Below are 19,812 nucleotides of genomic sequence, written 5' to 3'. Positions count from 1 at the left end.
TGACTATATATATATATATATATATATATATATATATATATATATTAGAATAATGACCATTTCTCCCACCAGAGTCATTGAAGCAAGGGGGGAAATTTGTGAAATACTTTTATTAAGCTTCAGCGTACGAAAAAATTTGGTGACTCCTTAAATTATTAATTAAAATCGCATCCAAATCAAGTCTTCTCTTCTGACAAGAGTAGAAAATCAAGTCCTCTCTACTGCGGACAGGAAAGCCGGTGCTGCAGACAGCAACCTGCCTCGCAAAAAATACAACACTTTAATGGGAAAAAAGGTACAAAACTGTGATGGTTTCTGTAGAACTAGCGGCAACTAGTCCAACAGCAGCCGTAAATGCATTCAATTAGTTCTGGTTGGCAAACTTGATTCCCTTCTCAATAGAAGCTTTAAGCTCGGGTTTAAGACTTTCCAGACCCTCCTTCTCATAGTCTGATAGAGAACCCAACCCTAGAACCTCCTCCACACCATCCTTTCCAAGCCTCACCTGACAGTACAGATGAAACAATAGAATAATTACAAAATTGTAAAAAATCATTGCTAAAAAGAATTATACCATTTGGCTAATTTATCTCACAGCAATTTTAAAAACAAAAGCCTGCCACAAAATTTGCTCATGGACCCTAACCATGACCAAATAAGAGCAAGAATACAAGTCAAAAATACCCCCAGGGTGTGGTTCAGGTGGTAGTGTGGGCTGCGGGAGTGCCTCTCATGAGGTCAGGTGTTCAAACCCTCCTGGGCTCATTTCCGCCCCTGAACTCCTGAATTTACCCTCCCTTTGAAGTTGTGGGGTCAACTTCAAGAGGCGCAGGATTAGTCACATGGACCGTAAAACGGATACGTGGATACCCGGTGCGTAATCCAAAAAAAAAAGAATACAAGTCAAAATACCCATCACCCACTTGCACTAAAGAAAATCTCAAATGAAGACAGAGAAACACCTGCATAAAGAGGTTCTTCTATGAAAAATAACTCAGGCGTGTTGCTCATGTTAGCTCATCAAATGCTTAGCAACTCAATTCTTATTCGTTTCATATGATTATCAAATAAATCCAACACTGCAGCGTGCAATATAAACATTTGGAAGACCAACCCCTAACTCCTAAAGGTGAAATTATGGCATTATGATGCACAAATATGGCAATCCTGAATATAAATGAAGTGAATGGTTGATTGTCATTGCTAAATATCATTCAAGGAATGTCATAATAAACACCAAAAGATACCCTAGTATGAAGCAAGGAAGTTCCTAATATTTTCAGCAGGCTCCTGATTGCAGCTACTTGCCAAAGTCAAGGAAATCACAAATTCCAAAAATAAAATATAGGTTGAAACTGGACAAGATTCCCCACAACTCCAAAACCCAATTCCCCACTCAAAATAAAGAGAGCAGAACTAATAAATCTTTTTCAAGGGGCACGACTATTTTTTAATTGAAAGTTAAATTAGCCATTTTTGCTATTAAACCCCTCCTCCCCCCCCCCCCTTTTTTTATTTTTTTTAAAAAACAAGTGTCGAAGTGATGGAATAGTGAATTGACACCAATGGCATGTTTACCTAAAGTGTTCTAAAACATGTTGGCCCCTCAATAAGATTCATTGAGCTTCTCAAGATTTTTCCTTCTGGAAAAATAAAAATAAATTGAATGTCTACGAAGTGTGACTAGGTTTTTCTTGCTTTTGCCAAAAGCAGAAAAAGAAATGACAAACAAATTCTTCACTGATTCCGAAGAAACCAATTTTCTCCTAATAGACCAAAAATCTTAATCCACAATTTCCAAGCAAAATCACAGTGCAAAAACAGATGAGGAGTTGTTTCTGAACTATCAAAACTAGTGAACACACATCAGGAGAGAGTGCCTTTTAAGGTCTCTTACTCTGCAACAGATTGTTAGTATTAACTCTACTAAGAACAACCAACCAGATAAATAACATCATTACGCCCAGAAGTCAAGTGATAACAAGGATAAGACATGGACCCACCCAGATGACTTCCGTGAACAAATTCAGGAACAATTAAACAAAACAAAATTTTAGCATGAACAAGCAAGAGCGGCTAAATCAAAGAGATAGACCTCCATGGACTTTCCAAAGAACATCTAAATCCAAAATTACCATCCTGTTCACAAGCAATTCAAATTTACTCTAATAATAACTAAGATTGGCTGGAATCAATCTTCATTCCGTGGAATCAAGCCAAAAACATTCTAAAAATAACAAATGACTAATTATTATTACTACTATAATAAAAATAATAACTAATGATAATTGCAACAAAAATAAATAATATTTATTATTTTAAAATAATAATAACAACAAGAACAATATTAATAATAAAAAATACAAAAATAATAATCATTATTATTGGAAGGATATTAATTATAATAAAAATAACAAAAAAAAAAAAAACTAATAATAACTACAACAAAATAATATTTATTGTTGTAAAATAATAATAACAAGAGCAATAATAATAAAAAATAAAAAATTATTATTATTATTTTAAAGATAATAATTATTATAAAAATAGTAATAACAACAACAAAAAATAATAACACTAATGATAATTGCAATTATGAAAATAATAAAAAATAATAATCAAACAAAAACAACAATAAATAATAATACTAAGTGTTATTATTATCATAAAAACAATAACTAATAATAATTATAATAATAATAATAACTAATAATAATATTAAAATAATAATTAAAATAATAACAACAAGAACATCATAAATAATAAAAAGGAAAAAATAATAATTACTATTTTAAGGATAATAATTATTATAAAAATAAAGACACAATAAAACTAATAATAACTATGACAAAAATAATATTTATTATTGTAAAATAATAGCAACATGAACAATAATAGCAAAAAAGGCAAAAAACCAATTATTATTTTATAAAAGTAATAAAAATAGTAATAACAATAAAAAATAATAATTATACTAGTAATAATCACTATTATAAAAAAATAAAAAATAATAAAATCAAACAGAAACAACAACAATAACAATAGTACTAATTTTTATTATTATCATAAAAACAATTAGTATTATTATTATTATTATAAAAACAAAAAAATTAATACTAATTACAATAACAATAATAAAAACTGATAATAATATTTATTACTATAAAATAGTATTAATGAGGGAAATAATAATAATTACAAAAATAATTATTATTATTACTATTTTAAGGACAATAATTATTACAAAAAGAATAAAAAATAATAACTAATAATAATTACAATGACAATAATTATTATTACTATAAAATAATAATAAAAATAACAATAATAATAAGGAAAAATAATTATTATTATTATTTTAAGAAAATAATTAGTATAAATAAAAAATAATAATAATAATTAGAAAGAGCAAAACATTTTCAAACACCAACTTTCCAACACCCAAAATCCCATCTAACTTAAACCTACACAACCTCCCAAATTACCAAATGATCCCCCTTCTCCAAACCCTAGACGAAAGAAAATGTCTTATAATTTTCTCAAGCTTAATAGCTATTCCCACTAAAATCCTAAAAATAGACAAATAATATAAAGGGATGCTAGCAAGACAAGCCTGAATAAGAGTGATGAGGCCCAAAAAATAATGCACCTTTCCACCCATCCAAAATGCTTAAGACACCCTCTCCACCACTAGATTCCAAAAGCCCATCAACAAGGGATTACCACCCAAAAAGACCCTAAATAAAACAAGGGCCAATACAAAGTACGACAACCCACGAATGCAACCAACTCCCTAGATCTACTAGAACCCAGATCCATGCCAACAATACCACTTTTAACCAAGTTAATTTTATGCAAAAAAACCCACTCGAAGATCTGAAGAATTAAACATTCAAAAAAGAACTAGAATCACCTCAGAAGAACATAGTATCATTAGCAAACTAAGGATGGAACACAAAACAACACCATCTTTACGCCTCCAACCCTTTCACGAGACCCTTAGCTACCACCCTACCTACCATTCAATTCAAGATGTCTAGCACTAACACAAACAAGGAGATAATGGATCCCTTTATCTAACACTCCTTGACACACTAAACCAAGATTTAAATCACCATTCACTATAACAAAGAAGAGAACATTTGGCAAGAAACCCCCAATCCAAATCACCACCTCACAAGGAGATAATGGATCCCTTTATCTAACACTCCTTGACACACTAAACCAAGATTTAAATTCACCTTTCACTATAACAAAGAAGAGAACATTTGGTAAGCAACCCCCAATCCAAAATCACCACCTCACAAGGAGATAATGGATCCCTTTATCTAACACTCCTTGACACATTAAACCAAGATTTAAATTCACCTTTCACTATAACAAAGAAGAGAACATTTGGCAAGCAACCCCCAATCCAAAATCGCCACCTCTCCAAACAGTTCCTAACCAAAATCTTATCCAAAAAAAGTCTAGCTAACCTTATCATAAGCTTTTCTAAAAGTCCAATTTTAAAATAATCCTTCTCTCATTCCTACTACAAACCTCTTCTGCTACCTGATCGGCAACCAAAATCAAAAGCATCCAAAATTTGCCTATGCTCCACAAATGCACTAAGCCTTAAAAATAGTATTATCAAGTACGACACTCAACTATTAGCAAGGATTTTAGCAATTAATCTTATACACACGCTAGACACTAAGCTAATAGGTTTAAAGTCAACAATCTTGATAGATCTACTCTTCATAAGCACAAAAAAGTAATGAAATTCCATTGCAATAAAATTCATTAAAACCCATCAGCAAGTCCTCCTTAATCACTTCCCAAAAGTCTTGAAAAAAAGCTACATTAAACTCACCCGAACTTAGACAAAGTTACCTTCACTTGCCCTTCCTCAAAAGGTCTTTCCAAGCAAGTCATCAGATCTCCAAAAATGAGGTTCCAACCTAAATCATCAATCATAGGCCTACAAGCATCCTCCTCGGTGTAAGAAATTCAAGAAAAAATCAATGATGTTGGACACAATCATATGAGGATCCAAAACAACCCGACTTCTTCCTAATTCCAATTCCAATTCCCCAAATAGGTTTTTCTCATCTTCCCTTAGCTAACTTTTTGAAAAATGCAGAATAATCTCCCTCTTTTACCCATTTAAATTTCGTCATTTGCCTCTAACTCCTGACTTAAAAATCAAAACCTCCAACTCATTCTTCAACAAACCTGTTTAACCTCCTCTCTCTCTTAAAATGAAATAAGAAGATCCCCATCTTCTTTTCTATCTAGATAACCCAAAATGCTAGCCTTCCTAATCCTAATATCACCAAGACCTCCCTATCACTACAAAACAAAAATTTGTGAACTACTAGTAGCAGCACTCTCATGACCCACAAACCAAGAGCAAAACATGTTGCCAAGGGGAGGTCCCTCAAACCACAATCTCTCATGATTAGATGCAGGTCTAGACAAAGCAGTTTGAGAAAGAATGGAAAACTCATCCTCCCCATCACTAAAACCAAAAACAGCCTAAACAACTAGCAACTGCCCTCTCATCACCCAGACCCAATCACAATCTTTGATGAAACTATCAAAATTCTGCAAGCTGGAAGTAACTTCCCACCCCACCCCACCCCCCCCCCCCCTTTTTTTGTTTAAAGAAAGGATTTTTTTTTAATAGAAAAAGAAATTATTAAGATATGAGAAGCAATTACAAAGGACTAGAAATCCTCAACAAAAAACAAAGACATAAGAAAAAAAGAAAAATACAACAAAAATAAAATCCTAAACATGGACTAAAAGGGCCCCATTTTAGTCCTTTTCTATGATAATTAACAAAGCACTCCAAATTTGCCAGCTCATGTTCACCCTTTTTCACCTTGCATTTATCACCACTAAAACATACCTCATTAGCTCCATGATTTGACAACCATATACCCATTTTATCCAACAATCACTTAGTTTCAATACCATGCTTGCCCTACCATTCCTAATATCATCACTCCCCTGCTGCTCTTTTCCTTTACCATAGTCCTCAAAAGTAGAAACACCATCTAAACTTTCAAGTTGGCTTTCTGGCACATGAGAGATATCATATCACCCCATAAATCAGAAGAATCTGAATCATTACCAAACTAATTCTTGAAATTTGTCCAATAACAACCTCTTATCAAGGCCAAAATCACTCCCATTATCAGATTCATCACCGCTTTTTCTTTTTCTCCTCATGATCTCCCTTGCTTTTTTTCTCATTTAATTCAATTGCACTGTCCTCCATATTTCCAGCAATATAAGAAATACATCATTATTCTCTTTTAATGATACAAAATTGGATACCAAAATGAAATTAAGTGCCAGGAAAAAAAAAATTTCCTCCCATCACCCACGTGCAGTCCTACATGACAAGCATATACTTTGGTCCACCCACACTTAGCATACTTCTTTCCACCAAAAAAAATCTCATTTCACTGTTATTACCCACGATATTTTCAATAAAGTTCTGATTATCCTGGTCCTCAACCATGCTTCTACAACCACCACCTCACACATCATTATAACACCCTCATTCATTGAAGGTTGAACCCTTCACAACTTCATCTCATGAATACTATAATCCGCATTTTCCAATCCAGATTTATTAGCCCAATCAGAAGTCCTACCTGATATCTCACCCTTGGCCAATTGCATACCATTCACTCCAGAGCCATTCATATGATTTTGAGGTGGGCTCCTGGGCAATCCTGCACAAACAAACACTTGCATGGAAACTCTTCTGGCTGTACTTGGGTCATTCCATTACTTACATCAAATCATCAACCATCTTACAATTGGGCCATGAACCGAAAAAAAACACTTCTATCTGCTTTAGAACTGCACTACTCTCAGCAAATGAGCTAACACCTCCCAGATGACCCAAATTACCAAACTTCAAAAATAAACCCCTCATTTTCCCAACAGACGCAAAGTTCATTCCTCATGTGGCCACTTAACTTCGGCCCATCCCATAGACCAAACACTCCATTTATTAGAACTGACAGAGCATCACAAGTCTCTGGCCCCATGCCCCAACATCATCTTCTTCATAGACTGAATCTCTTCGATCCGATAACCATCTGTTACACCTCAAGCAGCGGGTATCTTTATTGCACATCCCCTGTCTTCCTTTACGACATCGCATCTTCACATGCCTCTTTACTGATCAAATGCCATCAGGATTCAAATACAGTCCCCCCCCCCCCCCTCCCCCTTCAGATCCACAATTTACTTCAGCATATCATGGTAGAAGGCCCAATTCCTGACATTCAAACCCACCCAAGACATAAGCCAGAATTCAATTAAAGAAATCAACCTAGTTGAGTGGATCGAACAGCTTGCCCAGCATTGTACCCTGCCAAATTGCTCTATCTGACCAAATATCTTCAGACAATTGTAAACAGAGGACAAGCTGCCATAAATCCATCTGGCTGCTGACAAAAAAACTCTAATCCATCAATGTCATCTCAGATTCTTCTCTTGCACTTGAATGAAACTGCCTGTGACTACTCTTTCCAGTTGCAGGTTGAAAACCTTACCTTCAAGCTGGACAGCTCCACCGAGGTAAAAAATCTTCATGGTAGCAAGAGCAGGAATTTTTGGGTGGGTGTGTGTGTGTGGGGGGAGGACATTACTTCCCACACCCAAAGCAACAATTAGTTTTGTTGTATGTGTTTCATGTAAATCCTTGTAGACTCTTGCAGGCAGATCAATTGGAATGGAAAATGCTTCTTTTGCCACCTGATAGAGTTCTTGGAAAGAAAAATAATCTGAAACAATATTTTAAAAGGCTTAATTGAGGCTTGCCTTAAGGCCAAGCATGTCTAAAACAATTTTAGGCTCAATTTGAAATACCAAATCCCAAAAAGGCTAATGCATTAGAAGTTGAGGTTTACACATTTGTATAAAAGGCACACCATTTGCACCTTTTTAGCTAGAAAATGTTAACTCCATGTTTACATAAAAAGAATGTCATAATATGTGTTGATTTCTAAAATTCTTAAATAGGTTTAAGTGAATTAAGCCTACTTGCAAGCTACTCCGACTAGACTTCGCTCAATTCCACTTGAGTTCAAGTCGAGTTCAGGCTACTCGAATATTTTAACAAATTGAGTTCAAACTACTCGAGTACTTTAACGAGTCGAGTTTGAGCTCAACAATAGTACTCGAGTCGAGTTTCGAGCCTAATAGAGCTTTTAAATTTTATTAATTTTATATTGTATGTCATAATACATATTTTAGAAATATATCTAATATTATATGTACGTTATATATATGTATACATGTATTTGATATTAATTGATAATCAAGTCGAGTTTAATTGAGTGAAGCTCAAGTTTTAAAAACTTGTAACCTAGTTAAGTTCGAGTTCAACAATTTTGAAATAGATTGAGGTCAAGTTGACTTTTGAGCTTGAGATTTTTTAGTCGAGTTCGATTATTTTACTATGTGGACTCAACTCAACTCGAATACACCCCTACTTCACCATTTAGAAAATGATTGAGAGTTGCATCTTAGATCTAGAAAAAATAATTTGAACTTTGTAATGTTATAGCTTATCTCTAGTCATGAGTTGCGTAATGAATTCAAATTAGCAATTTTGGAATGGAAAACAAGTTATTTGCAAATTATATTTAATTATTTTACACTGTATTTGTGGTTTTTTTTCTTTTTTTAAAAATATATGTAATTTATTCACATATTTTGTCTAAAAATAAAATTCTCAAAAGGCTTTTGCCCCCACACCTTAAGGCTTATGTCTCGCTTATTAAGGGTTAAAATGCCTCGCCTTGCACCTTTGCCTTCTAAAACATTGCTATGAAATATGTGATTAGAACCTTCTATTGCCACTTCATTCATTTTTGTTATCTAACCTCTAATGTGTTTGGGTTTCATCTTCTCAGTCTTTTTTCTACCCCTATTTTTATTTTCTATTTCAACTTTTTTTTATTGTTATTTTTCCTACTTCGTATTTCTTTGGTATTCGTAATTGTTCCTTAATTCATGATGACTTGACTTAATCCTTGGCGAGAGAAGAAGTAGAGAGGAATGCTACATCCTGTGAAGATTCTGCAAACTTCCAGCATTCTCTTGCTTCAATTGATATACCACTAAGAGGAGGGCACACTTGCAATGGAAAGCAAGAATAAAGGCCAAAGGGGTAGCATCCAAGTACACGAGAACAATAGGAAAGTATTTGGAACAAATCTAACAATATCGTAGTTCAATATTTGATCAGTTACCATTCCATGGTGACAGATAACAAAGCTTAAGAAGTTGCAAGCCCAAAAAAGTTTTAGCGACCAACATTAAAAAAAATGAAAAATTTCAGTTAATTACAAATGACAAAGTAACAATTTGATATATCAAACAAAAGAATAAAACAAGAGGCTTATCCTCGAGAAATCATCAACACAAAAAGATAGAGCTTTTAACATTCCAAGGAATTTTGCATAATTAAGTAGAGATCAATCACCTTAGAAGCAAAGAAAGGGAGCTCTGTGATGCTTGATTGCACAAATGAACATTCTACAACATTTGGAACCCCATTAAGCCCCTTTAAGCAAGCATCAGCAAAAATTGCTCCAGCATAGCTACAGGAAATTTCATAGACAGAAATTATTCAAGTAGGTCCATTGAAAAACTATCCACAAAAAACATTTCAGTATGGAATGAAAATGATACTGAACTTCTATCAATAATTAATAATACGTTTTGGATAATCAATAAGAACTGATAAAGATTATATACTGAACTGAACCAAGATATCAGCCTAAAAGGCATGCAATGAAATAATTGTTTTCATCTATTAACCAAAATTACAAAGTTCAGTAACAGAAGATATAATTTTGGCAATGTGGAAGACAAATAAACGCAACATTCAATTAAACTTGTATTCTTATAACTAACATTAGTGTTAGTTGCAAAACAAATATTAACATGCATAAGACGAGCAAACAAACTCAATGTGTATTCCCTGCATATATGTACATGTGAAAGCAAGCACTTAGTGGAAATAGGGATGTCAACGAGGCAGTTGTGAAGCCAGCAGTCCTCTGCTCCACAGTCCACACAACCCTGCCTGCTAAATCTCCACACCAACTTCTGCTTCCAGTCCAGTGACTTTATTGGGTAGAACAACCCCCCACCCCCCCCCCCCCCCCCCCCAAAAAAAAAAAAAAAACCCTAGACCGGGAAAAAAAAATCACAAAAGAAACACAAGAAAAAATTGAATTCCTTTTAGGAGGCATTTGGTTCATAAAATTCCTGGAAATGTGATGTCCACCCCTCCACGGCACCCCAATTCCACGATTGCATGGGGGTGGAATCTAAGGATGCAAGAATCTCACATTCCCATGAAGGGTTCCCACAAACCATGGGAAACCCATTGCCATGCTCCCCCATGGATAAGTTCCAAGAGAATCCATTCTCGTGATTATAATTTTCTTTCTAAAAATCGCCCCCCATTATTTTGGCCTATTAGGAATTAATTTCCCCATTATGAGATACTATTCTTTAGCTCAAGTGTATAATGGTTATTTTTTTAGAAATGCCTGCATGTTTTCTATGTTGAACCAAACATTGATATGGGCATCCTTTGTACATTTTGTAACATGAACAGACAAAATTATTCTCATAACATCAGCATTCCGTTGCCGACCCCACTTAGTGGGACTAAGGCTTGGTTTTGTTGTTGTTGTTGTAACATCAGCAACCTGTTCCTGGCTCCACAGGGAGAAATTTGGAGGCCAACACTGGCACAAGTTGCCCACCCCGCTCCTGATCAAGAAAAGCATGCAGCATTTTGATGGGAAATTCACACTTTGATATGTGATCAACTTCACGAACATCGTGAAAAGGGAAAGGCTGTTCATGCACTGCCCAAAAATGACGGAAATATTCTCCAGTGCTGCAAAGGTAAACATGTTAACTGGATGGGTATGGGTCATACGGGTAGGGTCAAAATGGGTTGGGTCATTTGTGATCCATTTGCTCATTTATGACCCATTTATATAAAATATTTGACCCATTTATAACCGATACTCATTTAAACATGGGCAACCCATTTAATTTTAAAGCAAGAGAAACCAATTGTTGAATACCGGATGAAACTTATAACTATCTTCAAACATTATCATTGTCATATCTTCCCGCCACCTTTCGAAGTTATTCAATCTAATGATTGATTGAAAAATATGTACGTAATTGCATAATTACATGCATGCATGCATGCATGAATATTATTTGGTTTGTATATTACATAATTATATACATGCATGCATGCATATTATTTGGTTTGTATAATCAAATCCAACTATTGTGTACAGACATAATTACATAATCACATACATATTTAAACCAAGGTGTCCATAATTATAAAATTATGTATATAGATTTTTGAATTATAATATTTATTATGTAATTATGTAGTTTAATTTCAAATGATAGTTGTAATCATTTCTATAATTACATTATCCATATAATTACGTACATATTTAAATCGAACCAATTACGTAGTTATTTACATGCATGCATGCCTACTAATAGTTGTAACCACTATTATAATTATATACCTATAAAATTGCAGAAATATCTAAACTGAATCAAGTACATGCATGCATATTAATTGGTTTGGTCCAAACTAATTATGTACATATATAATAGCATAACTATGGACCAATTACGTACATATATGATAGCATAACTATGTACTTATTCAAATCAAGATGCCCATAATTACAAAATTATGTACATTGAGTTTTGAATAATAGTATATTACGTAATTATGTAGTTTAATTTTAATTGAAAGGTGCAATCAATGCTATAATTACATACTTACATAATTACAAATATAACTAAATCGAAACAGCTACATAATTACGTACACGAATCCATCTTAATTGATTTGGGCAAACCAAATCAATCACATACATAAACAATTTGTAATTACATAAATATTCAAACCGAACTATCCACAATTATGTTACCATGCACATAGATATCCAAATTAATTATAATATTAATTACATCATCATCGTATGGTGAAATAAGGTGCATTTAATAAACTATTATTATAATTAATTAGTTGGAAAATTAAAAAGGGTTGATGAGTTAGGTGGAAATATCCATTGTACCCATTTAATATTTGAGCCTAGTGGGTCACCCATTTATAACCCATAATTATATGGGTCTATCCTAAGCCATTTATCTAAGGTGGGTGTAGGTGGGTTAATGGGTATGAGTTATAATTGCAACCAAGAGATAATGTCTTACAATTTGGAGATCTCTGTAGGGACCGATACGGAAGGAAGCCTCAACGATGGAAGGATCCAGGGGAGGTTGGGTCATTTGACAAAAATGGAAGTCTTTTCCCCTTTCAGAGAAGGCCCTATGGAGTAAGGGAAGTGCATGAATTTCTTAAAAAAGGAGAGAATGATCCTATATAGTGTAACGAACAAAATTCAACGAATAGATAGAGTCAACCGTGAGACAAACTGTGCTGCCTACACCTGAATTAACTTCTAAGGTCGAGCAGTAAAAATATTAAATAAAAATAAAAATAAAAATAAAAATAAAAATAAAAACATATAATTACTATACTAATTATACTTATACTATACTAATTAGTAGTTTAATAAATAAAAAAAAGGCAGCCCAGTGCACAAAGCTCCCACGTGTGCGGGGTCCAAGGAAGGGGCGGACCACAATGGGTCTATAGTACGCAGTCTTACCTTGCATTAGTAGTTTAATAATTAAATTTAATTAATAAAATTTTTAATTAGAATTTGGAATGTTGATCTATTTATCAAAATTATATCTTTATCAATCTTTATCAATAACCAATATCTTAATAATTTTTAAGGAATGAAATTCCTAGGAATGTCATTTCAGGAGAATATTTTTTATTTTCAAACCAAATGCCACCTTATAGTTGTCAAACTCAACTAACATATCAACCTGAATCTAACATGCATACCAAAATAAGCAAGAATTCACCATGATCTTATGATTCTTGATTTGAATCTTACAATTCATTAGGGGTGCACAAAAATTATCGAAATCCAGATTCCAGACCAAAACTGAATCGTTTAACATTTTAGTTCGGTTTTCCGGTTTCAGTTATTGTTTTAAGTTTTATGAAAAATGGTTTTTGGTTTCGATTTAAGTTCTACCCAATACAAAACCAAAAGCACCAACAACAAAAAAACGATCAACAAATTAATATCTACTTATTTTTGTTTCTTTGTGTACATATTGCAATAATTTTACTAAAAAAAATTCTATTCAATTATATTTTTTCAAGTAGTTCTTTCTGGAGTGAAAAGAAAGGAAGATGGAGAAGTGAGATTTTATAGAAAAAGGGAGGCTCCCCAACCTTTCTCCTTTCTGTTGTGGGACAAGAGAAGTTAAGTCGTGAAGGCTTGTTGAGAAGCATTGCTGCTGCTAGCTGTTGGGAGCATTGTCCCATATATAAAACTTAAGTCGCGAAGGCTTGTTGAGAAGCATTGCTGCTGCTACATGACGCTGGACAGAGTTTTACCTAATGGGTCCAAGACCTGTTGTCATGACCCTATAAAGGCCCATTTAAATGTCTAACGAGTTGGATCTCCTGACATGGACCCGGCTAAGATTTGAACAAGCAACATAAGTTAATAAAACCGAAAGAAGTGTTGGATTACTAATTTACCTAAAAGCTTATACTGTTAGGCTGTGGCCTGTGGACCAATGATATATTTCAGGCGTCAACACTCCCCTGCACATGCAGCCAAACAGCACGTGGAGAGATAAACAAAACTCATTATAGGGAATAAAATAATCCTTCACAAACAAACAATAAACACGGCCAAGAAGACTATAAGCCAAACCTCCTGGAAACCATGGCTCTGATGCCATGTTAGACTACCACTTTACCTAAAAGCTTAAGTCGTTAGGTTGTGGGCCAACAATATATATCAAGCTTGAACAAGAAGAACTAAAACAAACAATCGGTGTCTGGTCTCGCTAAAACCGTTGGTACTAAGTTTGTTTTCAATTCAAGAATTTTAAACCTGATAAATTTGGTTCACTTATCAGTCCTAGTCAAAACCGAACCATACTAAGCCAAATTACACCCCTACAATTCATGATTCAATAATCATTCACATTCGATCCAATCAAATAAATCCAACTAGAGTCATTAGACTCCAATCAAACCCCACAATTTAAAAATCCAAAATTCACTATTTTCAATACAAAATACTTAAAACCTTTTCCAAGGGCATCTAGAATAAAAATAAATCCATCTAGTTTATCTCTTTTTTTTAATTGTTCTACAATTATGGTTACCTAAAATTTTTTCAAAGAGTTTGACAATCCCATAAAATGCCCGCCTAATCGATTCTCCTCAGTAAATATTTATTTTCAAGCCAAAAAGTGTTTAGAAATGGATATATTTCAACATTTTGATACTTCAAAGGTGGGCTACTTTTACTTTTTTCAACTTTCTAATGAGTATATTTGCCATTCATATATATTGATGTGTATAAATACCAAACACTTGATCAACCATTTTTTATGAATATATTTCATTTTTAATGTATTTTATTTGTTATACACACACACATACACATGTATCATGCATGCATCATACAACAAACTTTTTAGAATTTGTACCAAATCTTTTGATTTAATTTGATTCTCAATAGCAAATTAAGGTTTTGATTCAGCATTGAATCCAATTTGACAAGTATGACTTTTTCTAATAAATAAAACCTTCACATTTGAGTTATCCACTTCTAGTAGGTAATGGCTCACCCAAAAAAAAAGTATAATTTTTTTAAAGAAATACTAACACTATGTCCAGGTAGCCAAGAGAGAAGACAAAAATGATGGTGGATTCAAAATGATAGTATTTACAGGTTTTACTTTTCCTTAGTTCCACTCACTCTTAGTGTCTATTAGTCTCTCTATTTATTTTATAAAGTACAATCCAACTTAGTTCCACTCATTCTTAGTTTCTATTAGTCTCTCTCTATTAAATTTATGAAGTACAATCCAAACAAGTAATTTGGAAGGAGAGTTTGATTTTCTTTTTCTTTTCAAATCACACAATAAACTGTAAGCAACATTATGTAAGGCATAAAATAATAATAATAATAATAATAATAATATTTAAATTATTATATTAATTATATTCAGCCATGCTCATAAGTCAAGGCAAAGCACCATGCACTTGTACCTACTGCATGGTGCACACTGATACTTGCAACCAACCCAAACCCCATTTATTTCAGCCAAAAAATTCCTCCAACGTGGTGAAGGTCAAAACCCATTGATGCAAGTGAAATTGGCATCTCAATGTGGAATTGAATGAAAAAAAATCCTGAACATGCATTTAAAGAATTCTCCAAAAATGGTAAACAGATCTAGAAAGAGTAACAAACACTTCAATTGTTCAGAAGTGGATTGAGAGTTAGTTTGTTCATTGGGAAATGTTTTAGTTTGTTCATTGGGAAATGTTATTGAATGTGGGTCAGGTCAATTCAAAATGTTCAACACACAAGCAGGCTAGTTCAATGTGTGTTTTGCAAGTTGACCATAACAAAGTATTAGAAGTTAAAAAATTAAGTGATACCCATCTAATATTTGATTCTCTAACGTCCTTTCATCTTTAAACTCCACCTCCACTCAAAAATCTTAAGACTGCAAGCAACATAATGTTGCTTTGAGAATGTTTATTTGATACTAAAAGAAACCATAATATCATGATACCTACGAAAAAGCAATCGTGGTCCACACTTACGCCATTGATAGTGTTGCAGAGCCCTTGCCAGCCTTTGCTTCAACAACTTCTGTCCCTCCATCTTGTGTCCGCTTTGTAAGAGCCTTAATGTCTTCATCAGACAGACTATTGGATTTTGGTGTAGCCTATGTATATTCAAAGGAACACAACAGACAAATATTACACTAAAACAATTTAAACTTCAATTTTCGGAGCAATGGGCAATCAAAACTTCATAGGAGCAGTAATAATGAGTAAAATATTTAATGTCAATCAATAGACTAAAAAAGGCAAAGAAGTACTTGAGAAAATAGAGGCAGAATGGTTATGCCAGCATGCCCACCAACAACAGGCACATGAACATCTGAAAACAAAATGCAGAGAATTCAAGTCAATAAACTGAATAAGGCATCTTTCCAAGAGAACTTTTCTTCTTCCATTACACCCTACTTAATTTATGTAATCATTGAAATAACAATTAGGAGAAAAATGCTCCAAATGATAAATTTTAATCACCGCAACTTAATAGAATAAAGAGAGATAATATATGGAATCAAAGCCATGATAATAAAGAGTAGATTCCTCAAGTAACACAGGACAGGAAGGAGCCTAAAGTATAAAAAAACACAGCACATATATCCATAAGAGCAAAGGTAAATATGCAGCCCAAATTCAAGGATGAAAAAGGATTGACGGCAAGCAAGAGGCAAGAGCAGTCGAATGATTTCAGGAGCAATTTGTGTGATATACTCAGTACAAGAATTTCTAAACGCCTAAACATCTGCTTATTTCAGTATAATAAACAGCTTTGCCCACTTGAATTTCTCAAATCCAAAAATAAAACATTAACCAATAATATTTATAAAAAAATTTCTTTTCTTTTCATTCCATCAGTTCTTAGAAACCAAGCAAAATGTTACAGGAAAATTACTTAATTAATTAACCACATTTCCAGTGAAGCATACCCTCTACAGGGACTTTTCCCTTGCTGGCATAGAAAGTCTTGGCCCTAACCACATCAAGAGTGGTCACCCCAAACAACTTCTTCTCATCATATGTCCCTGCTTTCTTGAAAACCTCAGCTGCTATTGGTACCGTTGAATTCACAGGGTTGCTGATCATATTAACAAGTGCCTGATCACACAAATCAATGAATCAAATATATTACACAAAACCATCCGCCCACACCCACACTCTGTTCGTGAGTATGTGTTTTGATTACTACTTTTGTACTTGCCCAGCTAATGATAACAAACACTACTGGATTATGTTCGTGTAAGCAATAAAAGAGCTACAAACACGCTAAACAAAAAGCACCTAATGCAATATCACTAACAGCATCTTTTGGCAAGAAACTCACATTAGGACAGTACTTGGCAATAGCAGTGCATAGAGATTTGACAATTCCCGCATTGATGTTGAAAAGATCATCCCGGGTCATGCCTGGCTTTCTTGGCACACCAGCTGGAATGACAACAACATCCGATCCCTCCAAAGCTTGCCCCAGCTGCTCTTCACCCATGTAGCCGGCTACCTATCACAGTCAAACGAAAAACAGAAATGCATTTGAGCTGGACCAACCAAAAGAACAAACTAAAATCCTACAGAGAGACAATAAAGAAAGTTGAATAAAAAACATGAGGCAAGCAACTCATTGGACAGAAAATAGGAAATTTTGAAAAGAAGAAATGAATTACAGAGCCCGATAAGGAAAAAATCTTAGAACAGGACAGTAGAGTGGGGAGGACCTCAGATCTGGTGTTGATGTGGCTGACATCGGCGGCGACGCCGGGAGTGCCGGCGATATCGTAGAGGGCGAGCTTGGAGACGAGAGGGTTGAGCTTCATAAGAAGAGCGAGGGGCTGGCCGATGCCACCGGCAGCGCCGAGCACCGCGACCTTCCGGTCCGGGACAGTCTCTGACGAAAAGGATCGCCGGAGGAGGTGGGAGGAGCAGCCACGGCTTAGGGCTGCCCGGACTGATCGCAACATCGATGCAGTCATTTCTACGGAGGGAAGGTAGCAGGAAGCTAGGACGCAAAGGTGCAAACGAAGAATTGGGCCTTCCTGTCCCTCTATATATATAGCTGCCTGTCGACCTGGATTTGAACCAACCAAAACGACTTCGTTTTGTACCACTCAAAAACTTGGCTTCTTTTGAATACTGAATTAAATATAATTTTATAGAATATAATCAAGGGGGTAAGATTACTTAATTATTTAATTTTCATTATCGAATATAATATTTTTAACTTTTTATTTTAATTTTTTTTTAAGTTATCTAGAGCAAAAAAAATGGTCTGACAAAATTATTAAATTGAGAGAAAACTGTTATAAAACATGTATATTATACAATGTGAATGACTATTTTGATAATAAGTTATAACTTTTGATATGTCCACATAATGGTTCATTATGAAATTGATTTTTGGAATGTTAATATAATATTTGTTTATATAAGGACATATTTTACAACTAAAATAGATATAAAAAAGATGATTAGTAACATTTAGTTCTTGAAGAACTAGACTGCTGAATTTCTATAACTCTAAATTTTTTTATTTTAATTTTTCTATAATTCTCTCTTTATTTCATTTACAACACATTATCAATACGATCAAATCTCTAATGGCATAGCATAATCTTTTAAGTTTCGTTGGTATTATTTCAAGGTAAGAATCGTTTTTTTTTTTTTTTTACATTTGCTATCTATATAACTTTATTTTTTTTTTTTTTTTTTTTTTTTTGACTATATTTATGTATTAATTATATCTCTTATCTTGAATACGTGTCCTTGAATGTTTTTATGTTGAAATATACGTGAGAATAACATTTTTCATTTAAATATTTACCTAACTTTGAATTTTTATTTGTTTTTCAAAGTGACTTTATGATATCAAATCTTACAAAGTTTGAATTCGTTGTTCTTGATATTTTTGGAAGAAATTATCTACCATGGGTACTTGATGCTGAAATTCACCTTAATGTTATGAATCTTGATAATACAATTGAAGAAGGAAATCAAGCATCCCTGCAGGATCGCGCAAAGGCAATGATTTTCCTTCGATGTCATTTACATGAAGAATTAAAAATTGAGTACCTTACTATTAAGGACCCATTAGTCCTTTGGAACAACTTGAAGGAGAGATATGAACATCAAAAAATGGTAATTCTTCCAAAAGCTCGATATGATTGAATACACTTGTGACTATAAGATTTTAAAAATTGTAAGTGAATATAATTCAACTTTGTTTAAAATTAGCTCTTAATTGAAGTTATGTGGAGAAAAAATTACTGATGATGATATGTTAGAAAAACCATATTCAACTTTTCATGCCTCGAATGTGCTCCTGCTACAACAATATCGAGAGTAGATTTACAAAATATTCTGAGCTAATTTCTTATTTACTGGTGACTGAACAAAATAATGAGCTTTTGTTGAAAAATCATCAATATCGTCCAACTGGTTCAACACCATTTCCTGAAGTGAATGTGGCTTTTTCTCAAGGTCATGGACGAGGTCGTGGTGGTAAAAGGGGTCGTGGTAGGAAAAATTGTTGGACCCATGATGATCATCCTTTAAAGTTTGAAAGCAAATGTGCTGAAAAGACTCAAAAGAAATAAGCAAAGAATAAAGAAAGTTCTGAACAAAATAACAAAGTACAAGATAATGACAACATTTGCTATAGGCATGGAACAAAAGGTTATTAGTTTCGAATATGTCGCACTCCTAAACACCTAATTGATCTTTACAAGGCATTGTTCAAAGGAAAAGGGAAAAATGCCGAAATGAATTTATCTGAACTCATTGATGCTAAGTATGAATCTCCTTTAGATGTTGATTTTGATGTTTCTAATTTTTTTGAGAATCCTATTGGCAAAATTGATCATTTGATTGGGGATGGAAATGTCTACTATTAAATTATCTTCATGTTTATGTTATTTTGAAAAAATTAATTTATGTAATTTTTAAAAGTTTTATATATAATGTGCTTGGTAATATTTCGTTGTCTTTCTTAATTCTTAAAT

General features: G+C 33.6%; 1 protein-coding gene across 1 annotated transcript; it reads right to left on the bottom strand.

Annotated features, from left to right (window-relative positions):
• Positions 1-87: 87 nt before the first annotated feature.
• Positions 88-17,847, bottom strand: LOC131146692 (malate dehydrogenase, mitochondrial). Its single transcript, XM_058096444.1, has 7 exons — positions 17,533-17,847; positions 17,145-17,318; positions 16,750-16,918; positions 16,087-16,148; positions 15,806-15,930; positions 9,500-9,617; positions 88-505 (listed from the first exon to the last, which is right to left on the bottom strand). Exons 1-7 carry the CDS (start codon positions 17,785-17,787, stop codon positions 365-367), a joined length of 1,044 nt encoding a protein of 347 aa, XP_057952427.1. The 5' UTR covers positions 17,788-17,847; the 3' UTR covers positions 88-364.
• Between the last annotated feature and the right edge of the window lie 1,965 nt (positions 17,848-19,812).

This window comes from Malania oleifera, chromosome 1 (assembly GCF_029873635.1).
Source record: "Malania oleifera isolate guangnan ecotype guangnan chromosome 1, ASM2987363v1, whole genome shotgun sequence".
Taxonomy (NCBI): domain Eukaryota; kingdom Viridiplantae; phylum Streptophyta; class Magnoliopsida; order Santalales; family Ximeniaceae; genus Malania; species Malania oleifera.
This window is presented reverse-complemented; position numbering and strand designations above follow the sequence as displayed.